This window comes from Phocoena phocoena, chromosome 8 (assembly GCF_963924675.1).
Source record: "Phocoena phocoena chromosome 8, mPhoPho1.1, whole genome shotgun sequence".
NCBI lineage: Eukaryota > Metazoa > Chordata > Mammalia > Artiodactyla > Phocoenidae > Phocoena > Phocoena phocoena.
In genome coordinates, this window is record NC_089226.1 from 59,471,197 (window position 1) to 59,491,112 (window position 19,916).

The window sequence follows — 19,916 nt, forward strand, 5'->3', positions numbered from 1 at the left end:
CACATTTTTGTGCAACCATAACTATCATCCATCTCCAGAACTCTTTTCATCTTGCAAAAGTGAAGCTCTATACCAATTAAACAATAACTCCCCTGGGGCTTCCCTGGTGGCACAGTGGTTGAGAATCCGCCTGCCAATGCAGGGGTCATGGGTTCAAGCCCTGGTCCAGGAAGATCCCACATACCGCGGAGCAACTAAGCCTGTGCACCACAACCACTGAGCCTGCGCTCTTAAAGCCCATGAGCCACAACTACTGAGCCCATGTGCCACAACTACTGAAGCCCATGCACCTAGATCCCATGCTCCACAACAAGAGAAGCCACAGCACTGAGAAGCCCACACACCGCAAAGAAGAGTAGCCCCCATTCGCCGCAACTAGAGAAAGCCCGTGTGTGCAACAAAGACCCAACACAGCCATAAATAAATATAAATAAAAAATTTAAAAATAACTCCCCTGTCCCCCAACCCCTAAATCCATGACAACCAACATTCTACTTTCTGTCTCTATAAATTTGACTACTTCAGGTATTTCATATAAGTAGAGTCATACAGTATTTATCTTTTTTGTGACTGGCTTATTTCACTTAATATTAATGTCCTTGGGTTCATCTGTTGTAGCATGTGTCAGAATGTCCTTCCTTATTAAGGCTGAATAATATTCTGTTGTCATATACCACATTTTGTTCATCCCCTCATCTCAGTGGATGCTTGGGTTGCTTCTACCTTTTGGCTATTCTGAATAATGCTGCTATGAAGATTGGTAATCAAATATCTGTTCATGTTCCTGCTTTCAGACTCTTTGGGGAGGAAGGATTGAAAGAATAGAATAGAAATTAAAATTGAAAAGAATTGAAAGAATAGAAGTGAAATTGCTGGATTATATGGTAATTCTGTGTTAAACTTTTTGAGAAACCATCATACCATTTTCCAAAGCAGCTACACATTTTACGTTCCTACCAGCCATGCACGAGTGTTCCAGTTTCTCCACATCCTTACCAACACTTAATTCCTCGTTTTTTTATAATAGCCATCCTAATGGGTGTGAAGTGGTATCTCATTGTGGTTTTGATTTGCATTTCCCTAATGATTAGTGATGTTGAGCATCTTTTCATATGCTTGTTGGCCACTTGTATATCTTCTTTGAAGAAATGTCTTTTCAAGTCATTTGTCCATTTTTGTTTATTTATTTTTTGGCTGTGTTGGGTCTTCGTTTCTGTGCGAGGGCTTTCTCTAGTTGCAGCAAGCGGGGGCCACTCTTCATAGCAGTGCGTGGGCCTCTCACTATCGCAGCCTCTCGTTGCGGATCACAGGCTCCAGACGCGCAGGCTCAGCGGCCATGGCTCACGGGCCTAGCCGCTCCGCGGCATGTGGGATCTTCCCTGTCCGGGGCATGAACCCGTGTCCCCTGCCTTAGTAGGCGGACTCTCAACCACTGCGCCACCAGGGAAGCCCAACTCTTGGTTTTAAAAATAAAAAAAAAAACACTCTGTCCTTTCATAACATGAAAAATGCAAGTGAGAACAGAACAGATACTTTTCTTTGTGCAGTTGAATAAGTAAATTAACATTTTGAAACAATCAGGTTTTAAGTGTTTTTCCTGCTTTCATCCATTTTCTTGACGTAAGCAAGCTAGCCAATGGCTTCTGATTTTTCCTAGCTTAATGCAGATACCGAAAGAGAAGAAGGAGAAGAGTTTGAAGACAACATGGATGTTTTTGATGACAGCAGTTCCAGCCCTTCTGGCACCTTAAGAAATTATCCACTCACCTGCAAAGTTGTTTATTCCTATAAGGTTTGTATTTCTCTAACATACTTCTCATATTAAATTGTGACAACTCTGAAGATACAAGTAACTGTATCTACCCAGCCTCTTATACTGTACTTATCATAAAATTGGTGTTCAGTTCATGTTAGAGGCAACATAATGGGATAGAGTCCAGGCTCTGACGTCAGACTGCCTCGGTTAAAATCCTGTCTCTGACATTTACGATCTACATAACTACGCTAGTCCCTTGGTCTCTGTGAGCCTCGGTTTTCTTATCTATATTATGGGGATAATATTATAGGGCTAGTTTGAAGACTAAATGAGATGCCACTTTTATAGCAAAGCATTTAGCAAAGTGCCTGACATCTAGTAAATTTTCTGTAAATAGAACTCTTACCCTTATCAATTGCCTGACACAAGACCCTCCGTTACGATAGTTCTCAAAATTGATATTAAAATAAAATTGCTTGACAGAGCAGTTTTGTTAAACTTTACCTTTCCTAACCTTAATATAACCACCTCTTGTTTCCAGGTTAAGCAAGGATCTGGATAAATAGATTCCTGAACTTCCAAACCTGATTTGGTATAATAGTTCTTAATCTCTCTCACCCCTTCCCTGCTTTCCCATTAGCTTTTTACTCAAAGTAAATTGAGTTTCAGTTCCCCGGTTCCTCTCTTTTCCTTACTCCCTTCATCAATCACTAGCCAGTTCTGTTGAGTCCACCTCCAAAACATATCCTGAATCCATTCACATTTCGCATCTTGGTCTAGGCCATTGCTTTGATTACTGTAAAAGAAAAAAACCCTAATAATTGGTATCCCTTCTTCATACTTGTCTACCAACATACTTGTCTACCACTTTCCACTCTGCAGCCAGAATTATCTTTAATACGTATAGGAGGTTATTTTATTCCCCTGCCTAAAACCCTTTATAAGCTTTCCATCACACAAAGAAAAATAAACTCTTCACAAGGGCCTATAATGTCCAGATTGATCTGGCCCCTGCAAATCTCCTTAGCTTCATGTCAGACCAACCCACCCAGCCCATGCACTACATGTTAGCAACTCTGGCTGCCTTTCAGTCTTCAAAAGCACTACGCACCTCTCTGACTTGACAGCTTTGCCCTTGCTGCTCCCCTACCTGGAACTGTCTTTTCCCAAATCTTGGTTGGCTGCCCACTGCTCTTCATATAGGCTCAGCTCAAATACTGCCTCCTCAGGTTTCCCCTGACCACCTAAATGCATAGCCAACTCCCCAGTCACAACTCTATCCCATTGCCCTTTTGTCCTCATTTATTTACTATATAGCACCTATCACCAACCAAACTGAATCTTGTTTGTTTTCATACTTCTTTATCTGACTCTCCACTAAAGGTCCATGAAGGCAGAAACCTTGTCTATGTCTGTGTACCTTGTTTATGTGTCTTCAGCACCTAGGACAGTGCCTGGCACATAGTGGGTCCTCAGGAAATAATTGTGGAATGAATAAATGAATGATGTAAGGAAGGCATGAACAAATGAATCCCTTTCATTTTAATGAATGGCACTAATTTTAATGAATTCCTTTCATGTTAATGCCATGCTTAAGGGACAACAGCAGAGGAAGGGTCTGAGGAGAATCTAAATCATACATGGGACAGTCTCACTCCTACCACCACCATCCCTGGAGAGCCAAAAGCTGATATTATTTACTCCTCAATATCAGTGATTACCAGACTTTTTTTCATTTAACATCCTTTTATTATATATTTAAGTTAACAATACTTCCTCTTTTCTAAAAGGGTTGGGATTTTTTTTTTCCCAATGTAAACTGTCTTGATAACCTTTTGAAAATTTGAAGTCATCTTCCGAGATACTTGTAAGGTGTTTTAAAATATTATAAAACTTGGTTGGGATTGTTTCCCTATCTTCCGTCTCAGTATTATATTTACTTTGAAGTTCCAGAATTAAAATTTAAGGTCCTTAAACAGAGAGGGTCCTGGGTATCTGAGTGATTATTACATCTGAGGAATTTTACAGATGAGGTAGCATTTCAGTGGGGTCATGAATAAGATCTTTCTAGTTACAGTGATAAGGTAGGGAAGGGAAAGAGCCTTATAAGCAAACAGCAGATACAGAGACACAGTTTGATGAGATAATAGGGTGTTCAGGAAATGTTAAACTCAGTGTTGTGTGAGCATCAAGTGTGGGAAATAGAGCAGCTGGAAGTAAAGATGTCAGATAGACCTGTAGATCAGACTGAGTTTGGCTTTTATCCTGGCTGAAGGAAGCCATTGGGTGTCCTAAAATCAGACTAGGCTTTTAAATAAGGTAACCCTGGTCATGGTATAGATATTCCAGAGAGGGTAGATTAGAGTGGAGTTAGTCTCTATAAGCCTAGTTGTGATTCCTATGGTCCAGACCAGCAAAGAAGGCCTAAGTTAATCTGGTGAGAACAAAGAAAAGCTAAATTTAAGGAGTAGTTTCAAAAGCCTTAAAAATGCTCATAACTTTGACCCTACTACTTACTATATATCCTAAGAAAGTGACCCACAATATAGAAAAACATTCTGGATACAAAATGCTCTTTCATCATAGTACTACTTTATAATAGCAAAGTTGGCAGTCCAATAAGGAAATAGTTAAGTAAATTAACCATTCATATAATGTAACCATAACAAAATTTTATGAAGATAATTGAAAATTATATTAGAGTTTTTTATGTAAGAAGAAATATGTCCAAAAAGTAAGATACCAAATTGTATTACCTTAAGGTCTTAATTATACATATTTCTAGCTTTTCTACAGTGAACATGTATAACTTTTGTAATCAGGAAAAATCATTGTTTTAAAAGAAAACAGGAAATTTAGAGAGATGGTGGTGGGAATGGAGGGCATGGCTGCTTCTGGGGTCCTGGCTGCCACTGCATATTAGGACTTCATGAGGTAGTGTGAGACCACGTGTTTATTTAATAACTATTTACTGACTACTTGCTGTCTTTAGTTGGGATAAGTGAGAAGAATTACATTCCCTGCCTTAAGTAAGTCATTCTAATAGGAAGCGCACAAGTGCAAACAACTAACTTGAGTGCCACAGTAGTCAGTGTTAGAGGGATGCTCAAAGCCTTCTAAGAATAAAAGGAGGAAAAAGCAGCCAGCTCATTGTGGGTGGTCTTGGAAAACATATAAGCTTGGCATCAAATCATGAGTAATAATAATAGCTACCACTTATGAAGTCCTGTGTGCCCCGTATTGTACATATATATATATATTTTTCTAATCCCTTCAATAACCCTATAAGGAAGATATTATCAACCAACCCATTAATTCAACAAATATCAGTACGTGAGCACCTTCCATGTACCATGCTGTGCTCTTTTCTAGGCTTGGGGATATAGCATTGATGAACACAGATAAAAATCTCTGCCCTCGTGGAGCTTACATTGTAATAGGAATAAAAAAGAAAACTGAGGCTCTAAAAGGTCTTATGGTCACTTGCCTGTAGAAACAGACTGAAGCTGGACTTGAACTCACAGTAATCTAAATCTAGTCACCAGATGGGAAAGAGGGAGCAGGGCCTGCTGGAAAGAAGGAACAGCCTGATAAAAGCATAGAGGCAATAAAGAACGTGGTATGTTCAGAGAATAGGGAATAGTTTGCTGGGGCCAAAGCATCAAGAGACCACAGGGTTTTGAGTGTCATGCAAAGGACCTGACCTTGTCAAGTGGAAGAATTGGTCACTGCTTGGGTATGGTATGATCAAGCTAGTGTCTGCTTATATAACAATGTTGGACAACTTGCGTGGACCTTCATGACTTTTTTTTTACAAGGGCAGCATTGTATTTAAAGGTGTTCTTAACCCTCCTGCTTTGCTATCACACACACTGAAATCTGGTTGTGTTGGATAACTTTTTAAGTTTTGCCACAGAATTTGTTATGTAGGTGCCTTTTGCTGGTATATTCAAGGCATAGTGTGGTTTCAGATTAGTGAAAAAATTCCATTGGAGGGGGTTGGTGGTGGTGGTGGGATGAATTGGGAGATTGGGATTGACAGATATACACTAATATGTATAAAATAGATAACTAATAAGAACCTGCTGTATAAAAATTAATTAAATTAAATTTTTAAAAGATTCTATTGGAAAAGCTATCAAAATTCAGTGAGCTTTTTTTTCCCTCATATTTTAAGATCAGAGGTAATCTACTTAAAATTCTGTCCTGGAGTATTTCTGTGATTGGTCAGCCATTTTCAATACCATTTTTCTGTCTCAAGTAGCTATTATAGCAATGTCCAGAATCTGGGTTTGATGAAATGTACATGAAATAGGAAATGAGTCTTTGGAAATGAGCCTTGCCTTACTTTTGCTTGTGTAATTTGGAGATATTTTACACTTTGAGACTGTGAGATCTGAAAAACTATATGGTCTAAAGCAGTAGTTTTAACTAATCTTGGGACTTGGGGAAAGCTTTTAAGGCTGTTCACTAAGAGCCAGAAGATGTCCACAGACCCCTCCTGTTACATGTGACAGGCAAGTCTCTTTATGAAACAAAGTCACAAAGTCTCTCTCTACAACCCCCCTGCAGAGTCCCTGAGAGCTTGCTCTCAGATTCTACTGCCTCAGGGGTAGTATTTAGGTGTCTGGTGCTAGTGGACTCCTGCTGTTAGGGATTTAAAAAAAAAAAAACACCACAGCAACTTCTGCAGAAGCACACAAGTGGATCAGCCTAGTTTCTACAGTTAAGTTGGAGCATCAGTCATTTCTCTCCTACAATTTTCTTCTCTTGGCCACTGTTTTACGGTGATTCCAGACAAATTCCAGGCACTGGTCAAGCTATCAGTCAATCCATGTACATAGCTCTTTGCATTTTCACAGCCTGCACCTCCATGGTAGCCCTCTGGTATAGTTCTAATTCACGGCTTTCTCCCTTGCTTGTGCTTCCCAAATCATCATGGTTCTGTGCTTATTCATCCCACACTAACTCCCCCATCTTCCCGAGAATGGCAGGATTGTCATTTTGAAGAAATGGAGGCATCAAGAAGTTGAGTAACTTACCAATAGATACATAAGCTGGAGCTAGAACCCAGGTCCTCTACTTCCAGCAGAGTGCTGTGTTCACTGAACCTGATTGCCTCTTGAGGATTCCGTTTCTCCAGTTTTTGTTGTGGCTTTATTTTGTTTAGTTTTTTTAAAGTAAAACTTCACCTCATTATGATAGTTTTACAACACTCAAATTTTTATGTTCAATACGTTTTTCAAAATCATTTTGATCCCCAGTTTTTGTTATGATCAGTTCACATCTGCTCTTTATCTAACCTTTTTAATTTTGTCCATGACCATCCTACATTGCAGGCTTCTCAACCAGATGAGTTGACCATTGAGGAACATGAGGTGTTAGAAGTGATTGAAGATGGAGATATGGAAGACTGGGTAAAGGTATATTCCTTTGCTCATATCGCCCCTTCTTGTGACATTTTCAGGAGTTTGTTTTGGTTCTTGTTGTACCCTGTCCAAATTGTGTGTGCAAACCTGTTTTGTCACATGTCTTTTACTCAGGCTCGAAATAAAGTCGGCCAAGTGGGTTATGTACCAGAAAAGTACCTACAGTTTCCCACCTCGAACAGTCTGCTGAGCATGCTGCAGTCCTTGGCTGCTTTGGACAGTCGGTCACACACATCCAGCAATTCCACGGAGGCCGAACTCGTTTCAGGCAGCCTCAACGGAGATGCCAGTGGTAAAGACTGAAACAAGGCACTCTTTATTTGGTCACATTTGGCCTAAACTGTATTACCCTGGAGTCAGCCTTCAGTAGGTTAAAAAGCACAACTTTATTCCTTTTCTGTAATATGTTTATTTGGTCATGTTTATCCTGTACAGTAGAACCCTAAAGTTGATCTTCAGTGAGTACAGAATTATAGCTGTACGATGGCCTTTTAGTTGTCACTTGTGCATGGGGTGGCTGCAAAAGTAACCTGGTTGTCGGTGTTCTTACTGCATTTTTCTCTCTCTTGCTACCTAGTCTGTTTTGTGAAAGCACTTTATGACTACGAGGGCCAGACAGATGATGAATTATCTTTTCCTGAGGGAGCAATCATCCGAATCTTGAACAAAGAAAACCAGGATGATGATGGCTTCTGGGAAGGGGAATTCAATGGGCGGATTGGAGTTTTCCCGTCAGTGCTAGTGGAAGAACTTTCAGCCTCAGAAAATGGTGACACTCCATGGATGCGAGAGATTCAGGTGCACAACAGGGGGAGAAAGCTGGATTAAAAGATGTTTAAAGAAAATGACTCCCAAGGAGTCTGTTGACCCACGCAAAAGTGGGCTGTGGTCTTGGCCTCACCCTCACCACTCCAATCCTTGGTTGCTGGGTTTCTGCAAAACTGAATTTGGGAAGCAGAGACTTGTCAGTCAGGCTCTTGTGCAATGGCTGTATGACAGCTCACTTCTCCCACATTCTGTTCTCTGAATTGGGGAACGAAAATACTAAATTGTGTGTGACATACAAAAGAATGGTTTGGTAGAGAGAGAGAGAAACCAGAGAGGGAATGTATTGTCTCTGTGGTTAGTTTATGCAGTAAAAATATTAGCTTGCTCTTTTTCTCCCTCACACTGTCAGAGCCTCCCTGCCCAGCCCAGGTCCTACTAGTCCTTTTCAGAGAACTGATGAGCCTGCCAGAGCTCCATAGGCTTAGCTCAATCATAGCAAACCTTGTCTTTATGGGAAACTTCTAATTCGGATCAGTCACAGCAGGCCTGGCAGGTCCAGGACCATAAGGAACATGTCTGTCCATCTTACTTGTGTGGTATTGTGACCACTTAGCGTGACATTTACAGAACCTGGGGGAGTCAGAAACAGCCAATTATTTTATCTTCACTGAAAAATACAACTTGTCCCTTTTTTTGTTCTTCACTGAACTAATTTGGTATGTTTTCAATAGAACTCTCGAGAATGGTTTGACTTGGTAACTGTTTAAGATAAACTAAAATCAGTAGTATAATGAGATCTGTGGAAGGAAAAAGTTAAATGCAACACAAAACTGGGGGTTGGGGTGGTTATTCTAGGCTCATTTGCTTCTAATGAGGCTGACCAAGAAAGTTAATAATCATAACTTAGCTCCAAAGAAAAGTAATTTGCCAGGAGTAGTCAGAGAAGCCTGCTGGTCTCTCCTTCCTCAGGTGAGCACTTCGTAACCTCTCTTCCCTTTGCTGCAGATCTCTCCCTCCCCCAAGCTGCCCGGCTCCCTGCCTCCACTGCCACTGTATGACCAGCCTCCTAGTAGCCCTTACCCCAGCCCAGATAAGAGGAGCTCCCAGTACTTCCCCCGCTCTCCTTCAGCAAATGGTAAGGGTTCTCCTGGGCATGGGTCTACATACACTTTCATTCAGAAATCCACACGTTCACCTGAAGAGCAAACAGATCTGCATTAGCATTTTTATTGCTCAACAACACAAATAAATTGAGCTTCTTTGATTCCCTCCCTTAGAAAACAGCTTCCATGCCGAATCGCCAGGATTCTCACAGGCATCCAGACATACTTCTGAGACCTCATATGGGAAACTACGACCTGTAAGTCTCTTATCTGGCAGGGTTATAGAATGCGTAGTTTCTCCAAATTGAAAGTTAGAAATTAATGTATCTCCATGACCCCTGTGTTGTTACTAATTCCCTCCATGCCAGGGTAAGATGGAGTTGGGAAGTTAAAAGGAGCTCTGGAAAAGGAAGGCTATAAAAATGAACACATCTTGGAAGGTCTAGCTTACACTGGTGCTTTCCTCACTGAGCCATGGAGAGATTGCAAGGTGACAGCTATGAAAGTGTATTTAAATTATAACAAGCTCTGAGAGCATTAAAGTGGTCTAATTGTGAAACAGAAGCATTTTTTTTTCCAGCAGGCATTTTATAATAACCTATTTTCCAGGCCTCTAATTGCCTCTTTGACGGACACTGAAATGAAATAAGATACATGCATTTTGAGGTTTGAGAGCTTCTATTCTCAAAGGAATCTGTTCTTACAAATAATCACCTCTACTCGCCCCTCACTGACTCCACCCCACCACCTCACTGTGAAACAGCTCTTCCAAGGTCGTAACTTTCGCAGGCTAATCTAGTGCATATTTGCAATTTTATTTTCCTAGACCCCCTTATCAGCATTTGACACAGTTCTCTGAACCACTCACTACCTTTGGCTTTGTTCATTCAGCAGATATTGAGTGCCTTGTTAAGGACTTGGTTCTTGATCCTAAAAGTTTAGGAAGCTATTGTAAGATTGTAAGCAGGACAGTGATATGACCAGTTGTGCATTTTTAAAACACCATTATGGCAGCTAAGTGGAGGATGAATGGAAGGTGATAGAATGGACACAGGGTGCCGTTAGGAGGCTGGAGCAGTGGTCCAAGCAAGAGGGGACAGTAGTGTGGACTAGCGGGTAAGAGCGTGAATGGAGAGAAGTGGACCTGTTTGTTCTACCACACTTTCCTGGTCTGCTTTCTACTTCCTGGCCCTTCCTTTTAGTTACTGAGTCCAAGCTCACTCTTCTCGCCGCAGGACAGGCCAATAAATCGGGAGACGAGGTATTGAGGCGAAGAATAGCGACTTTACTTGGAAAGCCGGCAGACCAAGGAGATGGCAGACTAGGGTCCCCAAAAAACCATCTTGGATGCCTGTTTCTTTTATAGAACAGAGGTGGGGGAGGAGGTGAGGAAGTAAAGTTAAAAGGCCATTAGTTTTGCCTGCTTGGCCAGCATGGGGAGGGGATGTGTTAATTTCTTCTTCTGCAGCCATTCACAGGTGGGCAGGGTCAGATTGTCTCCCTGTGAGCTGAACAAAGGCACTTTAGTTTAACATTCAGGCAGAGGGGCAGGGTTCCCTGAGGCAGGCCACTATGTATGATTGTAATAACAAAAGCAACAAAAAGCAAAGGTTAAAGTCAAAGAAACAGATCCAACACAGAGTCAGAACTGGCTCTTCCCTGTTATATTTTCATTGACCTTTGCGGGCTTCTCTGCCTCTATCCATCTCTGTTGATGCTTCTCAGGGTTCTTTCCACGGGCTGCTTCTCTTAAAGTCATTAGAGTCACTCTCTGAGCAATCTCATCTACTCCCAAGGCTTTGATAACCATTTATTTACTGACAACTCCCAGATTTATAACTGCCAATCCAGTCTCTTCCCTGAGCTTGAGACTTGTGGAAATCTCATTGTGTATGTACCAAAACCCCCAAAACTCAGCAAAACACGAGTTAATTATCTTCCCACCCAGACATACTCCTTCTCCCATATTTCCTGTCCTGGTGAGTGGTACCCCCATCCTGCCAGTGCTCTGCCATCACTCGTGACACCTCCCTGACCCTGCCTTCCACAGAGTCATCGCAAGTCCTGCCAGGTTTACCTTGGAGACAGCTGTCAAGTTTTTCCACCCTCTGCTGCCCCACTGCCCGTACCCTAGTGCAGGCCAACATCAGCTTTCTTTCAGACCACCACATGAGTCTCCAAAACTGTCATCTGTATTCTCGCCCACCACCACTGTTTTCTTCAAACTTTTACCTGAGTCATCTTTTCACACATCTGATACTGCTGTTTAAAATCCACCAAAGATTCCTCTTTGCCTACAGAATAAAGCTCCGATTTTTAAATATGGATTAATGAGGCCCTTCATGACTTACCCCCAGCCTACCTCTCTAGTCTTCTCTCTTGCAACTCTCCTTCCAAGACATGTTGAAAGGTTTTCAGTTCTCCAAGCATTGCTCTCACTTTCAACTCTAGGCCTTTGCTTTGGACGAGGCTTTTAGGGCTACAAAGACTCTTGTGCCCATGAGGACTTCAGCCTAGGCAAGAACCTGAATCATGAGTTTCACATTTCATCCAGAACAATAGGTCCTTCTCAGTGTAAGAAGTTGTGAAAATTAAGTTGAAAGCACATGCTTAGAGCATTTCTGAGAGCCCTGGGGTGCCCATGTCCTTGGATAAATGACTAGTTGGGGTTTGGATGCTTCAGGCACTGAATCGGGAAGCTGACTGACAATCCATGTGATGGTTTCCTGCTCAGGTCCGGGCAGCTCCCCCTCCACCTACGCAGAACCACCGAAGGCCAGCAGAGAAGATCGAGGATGTGGAAATCACACTGGTGTGATGATGGCTTTGCCTGTCCGTTACTGCTACAATCAAGGCCAGGCTTAGAGTTTGGCCAGTCTTGTTTTTTAGGCACCTTTGCATGATGATGACTCGAACAGAGCAAAAACAAGGAGGATTATATGTGACTGGGTGGCCTGGTAGACTCCTCCCATGTTTTGAATATTTTGTGCCTTTTTTTGTTGTCATTTTCTATGTCATCTCTCCTACCACAGCACAAATCCTAGAGGGCCCTAGAAACACAGAGGGGGACAGCCCTCTTGCCTAACAGTGGCCCATTTTTGTATGAGACTCAAGACCAGGCCTCGATCAGGGCACAGTCACAGAGATACTGATCATGTGCACTCGTACAGTATATTACTGTGGCCACAGGATGTGGCAGAGATTCTCATCTTTCTTCAAGTGGCTTCTGCTCATCTGATTGAGTTTAATCAGATCACATTGGCTACATAAGGAAGCAGGAGGAGGGATTTCAGGAGAGGCTGGCTCCTCCCCGCAGTTAGTCCCCAAATTGAGAAACTGAAACCGTATTGGAACAAAATGGACTGCCCTGAGTTTAGTACCAATTGCATTAATGCACATCTCTTCCACAACTAACAGATTTAAAACAATAACAGTGTCCTTTGTATTAATATTTATGCCATTCATTTAGTATTAGTGGAGCTAACATGGAGGGGCTGAACTAGTTGCCGAATCTCATCCCATCACATAGACTAATAGAAAGGAGGCTGTGGCAAAAGCAGAAATGGAGCTCCCAGATCTGAAATGAGCCAATTTAATGTTCTTTTTATATTTGGGTATTTTTCATTTTAATTTTTGCAGCGTATACTATTCTGACCAGTATCCTTAGAATCTGAATGTCTAGATAAGCTGGGGACACATACTTGCCTTGTCGAGCTTCTCTACTGGGGAGGGCTCTAGCATTATTTTATTCCCAAGCCAGTCCACTGGCCCAGGCAGCCACCCACCACATAAAATGCAGCTTCCCAGGTCCAACTGACCTGACATTTCCTTGGGAGGAAGAACCTGTGGCTCATGGAAACCAGCTTCCTGTGAAGGACTAAAGGATTCCACAGGTGCAAATTGACAGGTTCTCCACGTCACAGGGAGAGCCAGGAGTAGCCTTCTCTGCAGGCTAACAAACCCATAGCCGCAGGCGTCCCAGAGTAGGCCTCCAGCGGCCCTCCACCTCCTATGGAAGATAGGGAGTGCATTGCTTAGGGACTAAGGGATGTTTGCCAGTTGCTTTTTTTTTTTTTTTTAATCAAATTTGTAGAATTTAATTCGAAAGTTGTCTTATGCTTTGAAAATGCCATCCCTCCTAAGAATCTAAAAACGTGAAATGCTCGCCAAATGTCCCCATGGGATTTTTGACCAAAAGTAAGGTCAGAGCTGAAGAAATTTTCAGTTAGTCATTTGATCACTTCAGTGACAGTACCCATTGATGAATCTTCTCCGTGATTTGAGGATTTTTTTGTTTTTTGCTTCTTAACCTGTTGATCTATTTGAGGTCTTTTTGTGTTTATCAAACTTATTCTTAAGTTTAAAAAAATTTTAAAGGGTGGGTTTTTTTTTTAAGATTTTAAAGTTTGTTGACAAGTTTAAAATCTTCAAAGCACTTTAGAAATCTTCAAAGTGCTGAAATCAGGCAATTCTTGCCACCCAGTCTTGTATTCTCTCTTTAGCTAGCAAAATTGTCCTTGAATCTGGGTTTTCCACATTCTCAGAGGGTTATTTGAAATCTTTTGTTATATTTTAAAATATTTTTTGGAAGAGCTGCTAATTTTATTTTAAAAATACAAAGTTGTAAAAATATGCCTCCTTTTTAAAAAGAACCCCTCCCTCCAGGACATGTAATCCAGTGTCACAGTGCACACGGCTGGGCTCAGAGGAAGCGCCTCTGTGCAGATGTGCTTTCTTTACAGTGGCTGTAAAAACTTTGTATTTATTATGTATAAAATGTTGAATAATAAAAAAATGGAATTAAGTTTTCTAAGTTTTACTTATAAAGAGATTTGGGTAAGCAGGCTTTTCCAAATACCCAGTGCTTCTTATAAAGACACTTCTAGGCCCTCCTTTAAACCCTACAACAGATACAAAGAGGGGGAAGTAAATTAATCCATCCATGGGACAAACAGTCCTGCATGCCACCCACCTGCCATGTGTAATACCCTGCATGCTAGAGATAGAAATAAATAAGTTGTGGTCTTGGCTCTCAAGGTTCTTTCCTAGTGGAGAAAAAAGGTATACACATGAGGACAGTACTGTGTGAGGTGCTGGAAGGGCGAGGCAGGGAGTGTGCTGAGGGAGCTGAGGAGGGAGCTCTGATTCTGCAGCTGGAAGGGCGAGAGGAGGGCCACTGAGTCCCCTCAGAGGATGTGACTGCTGGCTTCTAGGAAATGGGCACTCTGGACTACTCTGTCCTTTCCTAAACCTCCACCCTGAGTAATGAGTCAAGGGAAGGAGATTTTACTGGTCTCGGGGGTGGCTAGAGGATTCCAGGTGAAAAGGTGAGTCCCTCTGGCTGCCTGCCGGCCCAGTGAGGATGAGAGGTCAGCCTGTTTGGGGAGGGGCCCCACAGCCCTCCTCTTCCAGAGCTGCGCATGTGTGATATGTATTCTTCCAGACGTTTTCTGTGCATAGAACTCATATGCACACACTGCCTTTTTATATGTGAGATTATATAATACATTTAGGTTTACCTCATTCTTTTTGAAGGCTGCATTATATTCCACTGTTCGGATATATCATAATTTAAACATTCCTGCAGTGATGGATGATGAGGTTGTATCCATCCATTTGCTACTCGAAAGTTGAACACCTTTGTGCATAATTCTTTAAAAATTTGTTCCAGTGAAAATATTGGGTAAATTCCTAAATACGTAACTTGAGAGTCAAAAAGGTACGTGTGTATTTAATTTTGTTAGATGTTGCCAAATTGGCCTCCAAAATGACCGTATCCATTGACACTCCCACCAACAGCGTAGAAGACAACATGGACTTTGGAGTTGGAAGGTCTGAGTTAAATCCTGCCTCCCACTTGACATCTGTGGGACCCAGCTTCAGTGTCCCCGTCGGAAACATGAGAGTAATGCTGTGGATCCAAGGACACGTAAAGTGTGCAGCACAAGGTGGTCCCCACAAGCATCCCTCACCATCACTTCGCCCACCTTCAGCGGCCTCCCCCACAGAACTGCTCCTTGCTGTCCTTCCAGCCTCCTAGTAACACAGGGCTGTCAGGCCCAATGGAAAGAGTGGGTGTGAAAATGCGTCACCATAAATATGGTGAGGACTATCAGTGCACATTCAATATCTCTTCCATCTCTTGCCTTCCCCTGCTAATGAAAGCTGCTCGCATTCAAGACTACTGTTGGCCCCAGAGGCCTGGTCTGTGACCAGCGGACGGAATTAAGCTAATCATCCCACCCCTGTATCATAGCTACATTGGGGCCTCCTTAATCACAGGAACTAAAGGTAAGGCAGCTGAACCAGGTTCGCAGCACATCACCTAGATCCCTTTCCTCTGACCCACCACCCCAACCCACATCCACAGGCAGACAGAAGCAGCTGGGAGGATATCCTCTGGCCGCAGCCCTGCCACCGCTTGATGGACGCCCTTTCCACTGGGCTGCCACAACCCTGACTTTAAAAGAAGTAGAATGAGATGATTTCCAAGGGCTTATCCAACTCTTATGTTCTAGATAAGTTCAGTTTCTAGATGCAGAGTGAGAACATCACACAAAAAGGTCACAATATTTGAGAACAGACTTTACGAACACAGAGACTTCTCAGGATGGCCAAAAGTTGAAAATTCAAGCCACTGAACTCTCCACTGGGACAGAGCAAACTGTCCTCTGGGTTGTGGTCACACCCGGGCTGCACTATTCACTCACTGCCCAACGAGCCCAGCCAAAGCTTTCGGTTGTGAAGCCCGTTATTTCCTAACCCTCTGAGGGGCCTTGTAACAAAATCTGGCTGAGTCTTTGCATTTAATGCTCGTTATGAAGCTGTTTTTCATGACTAAAATACGTTACAGAAATTTTAGTTTAGAAGGGAGAGAACTGTCCTGAAATCCTACAACTTAACCAGTACAGAAATTTTAGTTTAGAAGGGAGAGAATTGTCCTGAAATCCTACAACTTAACCAATATAAGTTTCCTCCTAGATGTTCCCTGTGTTTGCTGTTACTGCTTGATCTGCCAAGAACCCCGTGAATGCCAAAGAGCATTTTGTTTCTGGACCATTTTCCCCTGGTCCCACTGGCCAAAAAAACAAATGCAGCATTTCTGCTGTGTCTGTGTCAGAGAGCCCTGGTCTGGGAATATTTTCCTGGAATGTTATCCTGAAACAGCAGAAATGAACACACCTCTTAGGGTTCACACCTCTTCCACACTGTGTGCTCAACACCTAAGCATGTGTTTTGTCACTCACTTGTTCCTATGAGGGGCAGGGGAAGAGCCTGGTTAAGAGGCCTGTATTCAAGTCCCTGGGCTGCCTCGATTACCTGTGCCCTTAAGGTCATCCCTTCACCCCTCTGGGCTTTCCTTTTCTTGTCTCTAAAGTGGGAATGAGAAGACAATACAAACTTCATAAGACCCAGGGGGATCAAATAAGATAATGTACAGATAAGCTGAAAATATTTTTGACTAGTGGATGAGAATCTGTAAGAAGAAAACTACCTGTACCAGACACGTCACGTCGCATCTCACAGATGGGTCCACACCTAGTGCCACCAGGATTCCTCCAGAGAACGATGGGCCAGGACCACCTCTATTTGTTCAGTCAGCAAACTTACTGCCCCAGGCCACGTTCTGGGCATTGAGACATAAGTGACTCAGTTCCCATCCCCGTCACCAACGGGCTCACATCTGGTGGGGGTGACGTGGGAACAGCAGTTTCAAGCCAAAGTGCCTCTCCCAGGACAGGGAGATGACCAAGGGGCAGTAGGACCCCAGAGCAAGAGCCTCTGTCATTTCTCCCTCTCAAGCTTCAGGCAGGTAGAGGAGGTGGTACCCATGCCTGTACCACAGCCCCAGGGAAGAGCCCGGATCACCAATGGTGAGGTGCAGAGCCATGGAGCAGGGAGAGTCTCACGGACGTGGAAACTCTTCCCACTGTGATTCGCCCAACTTCTCTCAGGAAGGTAACTGGGAGTAGAACCTAGAACCTGGCCTCCAGAAGACCAGGCCAGCAGCTCTCTGCAGAGCCTAAGTCCAGTTTTTAGAAAAGAGGGAATCGGGGGCCTGGATTCTTATCCCTGCTCTGATGTGTGACCCTGGTCCCTCTCTGGCCCTCAGTCCATATGCACAGCAAGGGTGACACTTTTGACATTAGGGAACAAACTCAGGCAGGCAGCCCCTGCGTACTGAACACCTGAGTAGCAACTATGGAAAACCTGGAGAGAACTGGAAGCTCAGAGCGTTTTTTTTTTAATACATCTTTGTTGGAATATAATTGCTCCACAAAACCGTGTTAGTTTCTGTTGCACAACAAAGCAAATCAGCCATATGCATACACATGTCCCCATATCAGAGTGGTTTTAAGCACAGGGTTCTATCCCTGCCCCCTCTGCTGCCCGGGACTGCAAAGACTAGAAGTGCAGCCTTCCCAGCTGGCACCCCTCTGAGCTCTTCCCCTGCTTGGCCTTTGCCAACCCTTTTCCCCACACTTGCCTCATTCCCTGGAATGCCCAGCCTGTCTCTGGCCTTCCAGACTTGCTCCTCCAGGAAGCATTCCCTCCAGGTAAGTTAAGGTGTGCATGTGCTCCCTGAAGTGAGGCAGGCATGTGCTAGCAGATCTGCCCCATGAAGAAAGGAAGGCTTAAGGGGAGTAAAGGGGTCACTGTCCCAGGAGTTGAGTCATATAACTTCCTGAGCTCCTTTTCTGCATTCTCTAAGCAGTCTGAATTCACTGCAGTCCTGTGAGGTACTTGCCCCAGATGATGTAGCTGGTTTAACAGCCTCCCAGGATTCAAGTTCACCTCCCTCCTGCGGCCCTGCCTGTCCCTCATTTCAAAGGACACTAACCACCCCCCCCAGGCTCAGGCCTAGGCACCCAGGGCCAGAATGGAAAAAGAGAAGCAGGGAGGGATTTAGTTTAGACAGAAAGCTAGAATCATCTACCCGATGGAGGCAGTGGGCAGGCACACTGCTGGAGCACGGCGGGTAATGCCCTGCAGCTCTGCCTAATTGGGAGCCCAGATTCGCTGACATTTTGTTTAAAAAAAAAAAAAAAAAGTATGACAAGAGTCACAATCCTGCTGTGCCAACTGTGATGATCTCGTGTCACTTACCCTCTCTGAGCCTCAATTTTCTCATCTGTGAAAGAGACACCTACATCACAAGATGGTTGGGAGGAACAAGATACTGGATAGAAAGCACAGGGCACAGGGCCTGATGCAGCTCAGTAACGGTGGCTACTGGAAGCTTTGGTCTTTCTGGCCGTGAATCCCAGGAGGCGGGAGAATGGCCTTGGCAGACCTAGGCAGCTGGTGACTCCTGGTGGCCGCTGGGAGCCAGGGCATGAGGGCCAGACCTTCAGCAGCCTTAGATTCAAAAGATCCTGGACTCCTAGAGTCTTTGACTGTTAGACTTGCTGAGTCCTCAAATAAGAGAATTCAGTCACTTATGAACATTCCCTGAGGCTTTCTCTGGCTCTGAGGCCTGATCCCAGGGAATACTTTGCTCCTATCCTGGCCTCTGCCAAGAGCTTCCTGACTGAGATGGAGGGAAGCAGACACAAACGTGGGGGGGGGGGGGGGGGCGGGCGGGCACAGAGAGATGGAGGAGGCTCCTAGCCAGCCTGGCAGGTGAGGAGAGGCTCTCAGTGAGGGGATCCTGAAGGACAAATTTGAATTAGGAGTTGGGAGGGAAGAACATTCTGGGCAGAGAGAAAATCACACACAAGACACATTCAGAGTAGCAACAAAGTGAAGATGCAGCTGAGGCCAGCAGGGCCACATCCTGAGGGTAAGGAGTTTCTCTGCAGGCAGTGCAGAACTTCAAAGGGTTGGACGTATGACCACAACACCTTAGAAAGTCACTCTGGCTGTGGCAAGGAGGGAACTAGGTGGAGACAGCAGGTCGAGGACAAGGTGGCCTACAGTGGCAGCAGGAATGGAAAGGAGAGTTAGACGCAACAGCCCCATGCCTTGGTGCCCAAGAAGTGGGGTGTGAGGGGAAGAGACGCTTATGACAGGGATAGATAATGCCTAGGAGGCAGCTGGGTGTGTCACCCAGAGCTCAGGGGACAGCTGGGCCGAGGGCAGTGAGTGAGCTGGGATCAGCAGAGTGTAGATTTGGGTATTTAGCCAACACTTAAACAGCCTTTGTCATGTGCCAGGAACTTTACAAATACTAATGCATCGAGTCCTTACAACAGTCTTCGAGGTAGATACTACTATTTTCCCATTTTACACAGGAGTAAACTATGGCACAAAGACATTAAGTAACTTGCTCAAAATCATTCTGCTACTAAATAGTAGAGCAGAGATTCAAACCCAGACAGTCTAGCTGCAGAGTCCTGGCTTTTAGCGCTCTCCTGCCCATCCTGGAAATAGTCTGCAAAACGCTGGGACTCAGGAGAGACACCGTAAGGTAATAAAGGAGGCTGAGAGTTCTAGAGTAAAGCCTTGAATCTCAACTGAGCGGACCCCCAGAGGTCAGCCCCTATCACTCAGGGACAGAAGTCCCCTTCAACACCTGGTGACTGGCAATGGCCGTCCCACTGACCCTCCTCCATGCCCCAGGTTGGGGAAGGAAATGGGAGTGCCCAGGTTCCACCCTGTTGGGTCTGCCATGTACTCCAGATGCTTGTGTGGCTTAAATCTGATGCTGATGTAATAAGCGAGGCCCAGGCCCAGCCCACGGATGTCCTCCCCGCCACACAAGGGGTCTGCCTCTGGGGCAAGAATGCGGCCCCAGTCTCAAGGCAGGCCTGTTGTACCGAGTACTTGACATCACTCTGGTTTTTCAGGATCCTTTCCACAGGGCCCCTCTCGGCTGTCTCCCCTGCTCCCTCCTCAGAATTCACACGGCCCCTCCTC

General features: G+C 44.2%; 1 protein-coding gene across 1 annotated transcript in view; it reads left to right on the top strand.

Moving 5' to 3' along the window:
* FCHSD2 (FCH and double SH3 domains 2) overlaps nt 1-11,874 on the top strand; it is a 301,858-nt gene extending 289,984 nt beyond the window's left edge. The window contains exons 14-20 of the mRNA XM_065882104.1: nt 1,658-1,792; nt 7,096-7,179; nt 7,300-7,477; nt 7,763-7,983; nt 8,959-9,088; nt 9,231-9,313; nt 11,791-11,874. Of these exons, the coding sequence (XP_065738176.1) occupies nt 1,658-1,792; nt 7,096-7,179; nt 7,300-7,477; nt 7,763-7,983; nt 8,959-9,088; nt 9,231-9,313; nt 11,791-11,874 (915 nt within the window). The remainder of the gene's footprint in view (nt 1-1,657; nt 1,793-7,095; nt 7,180-7,299; nt 7,478-7,762; nt 7,984-8,958; nt 9,089-9,230; nt 9,314-11,790) is intronic.
* The last annotated feature ends 8,042 nt before the right edge of the window (nt 11,875-19,916 follow it).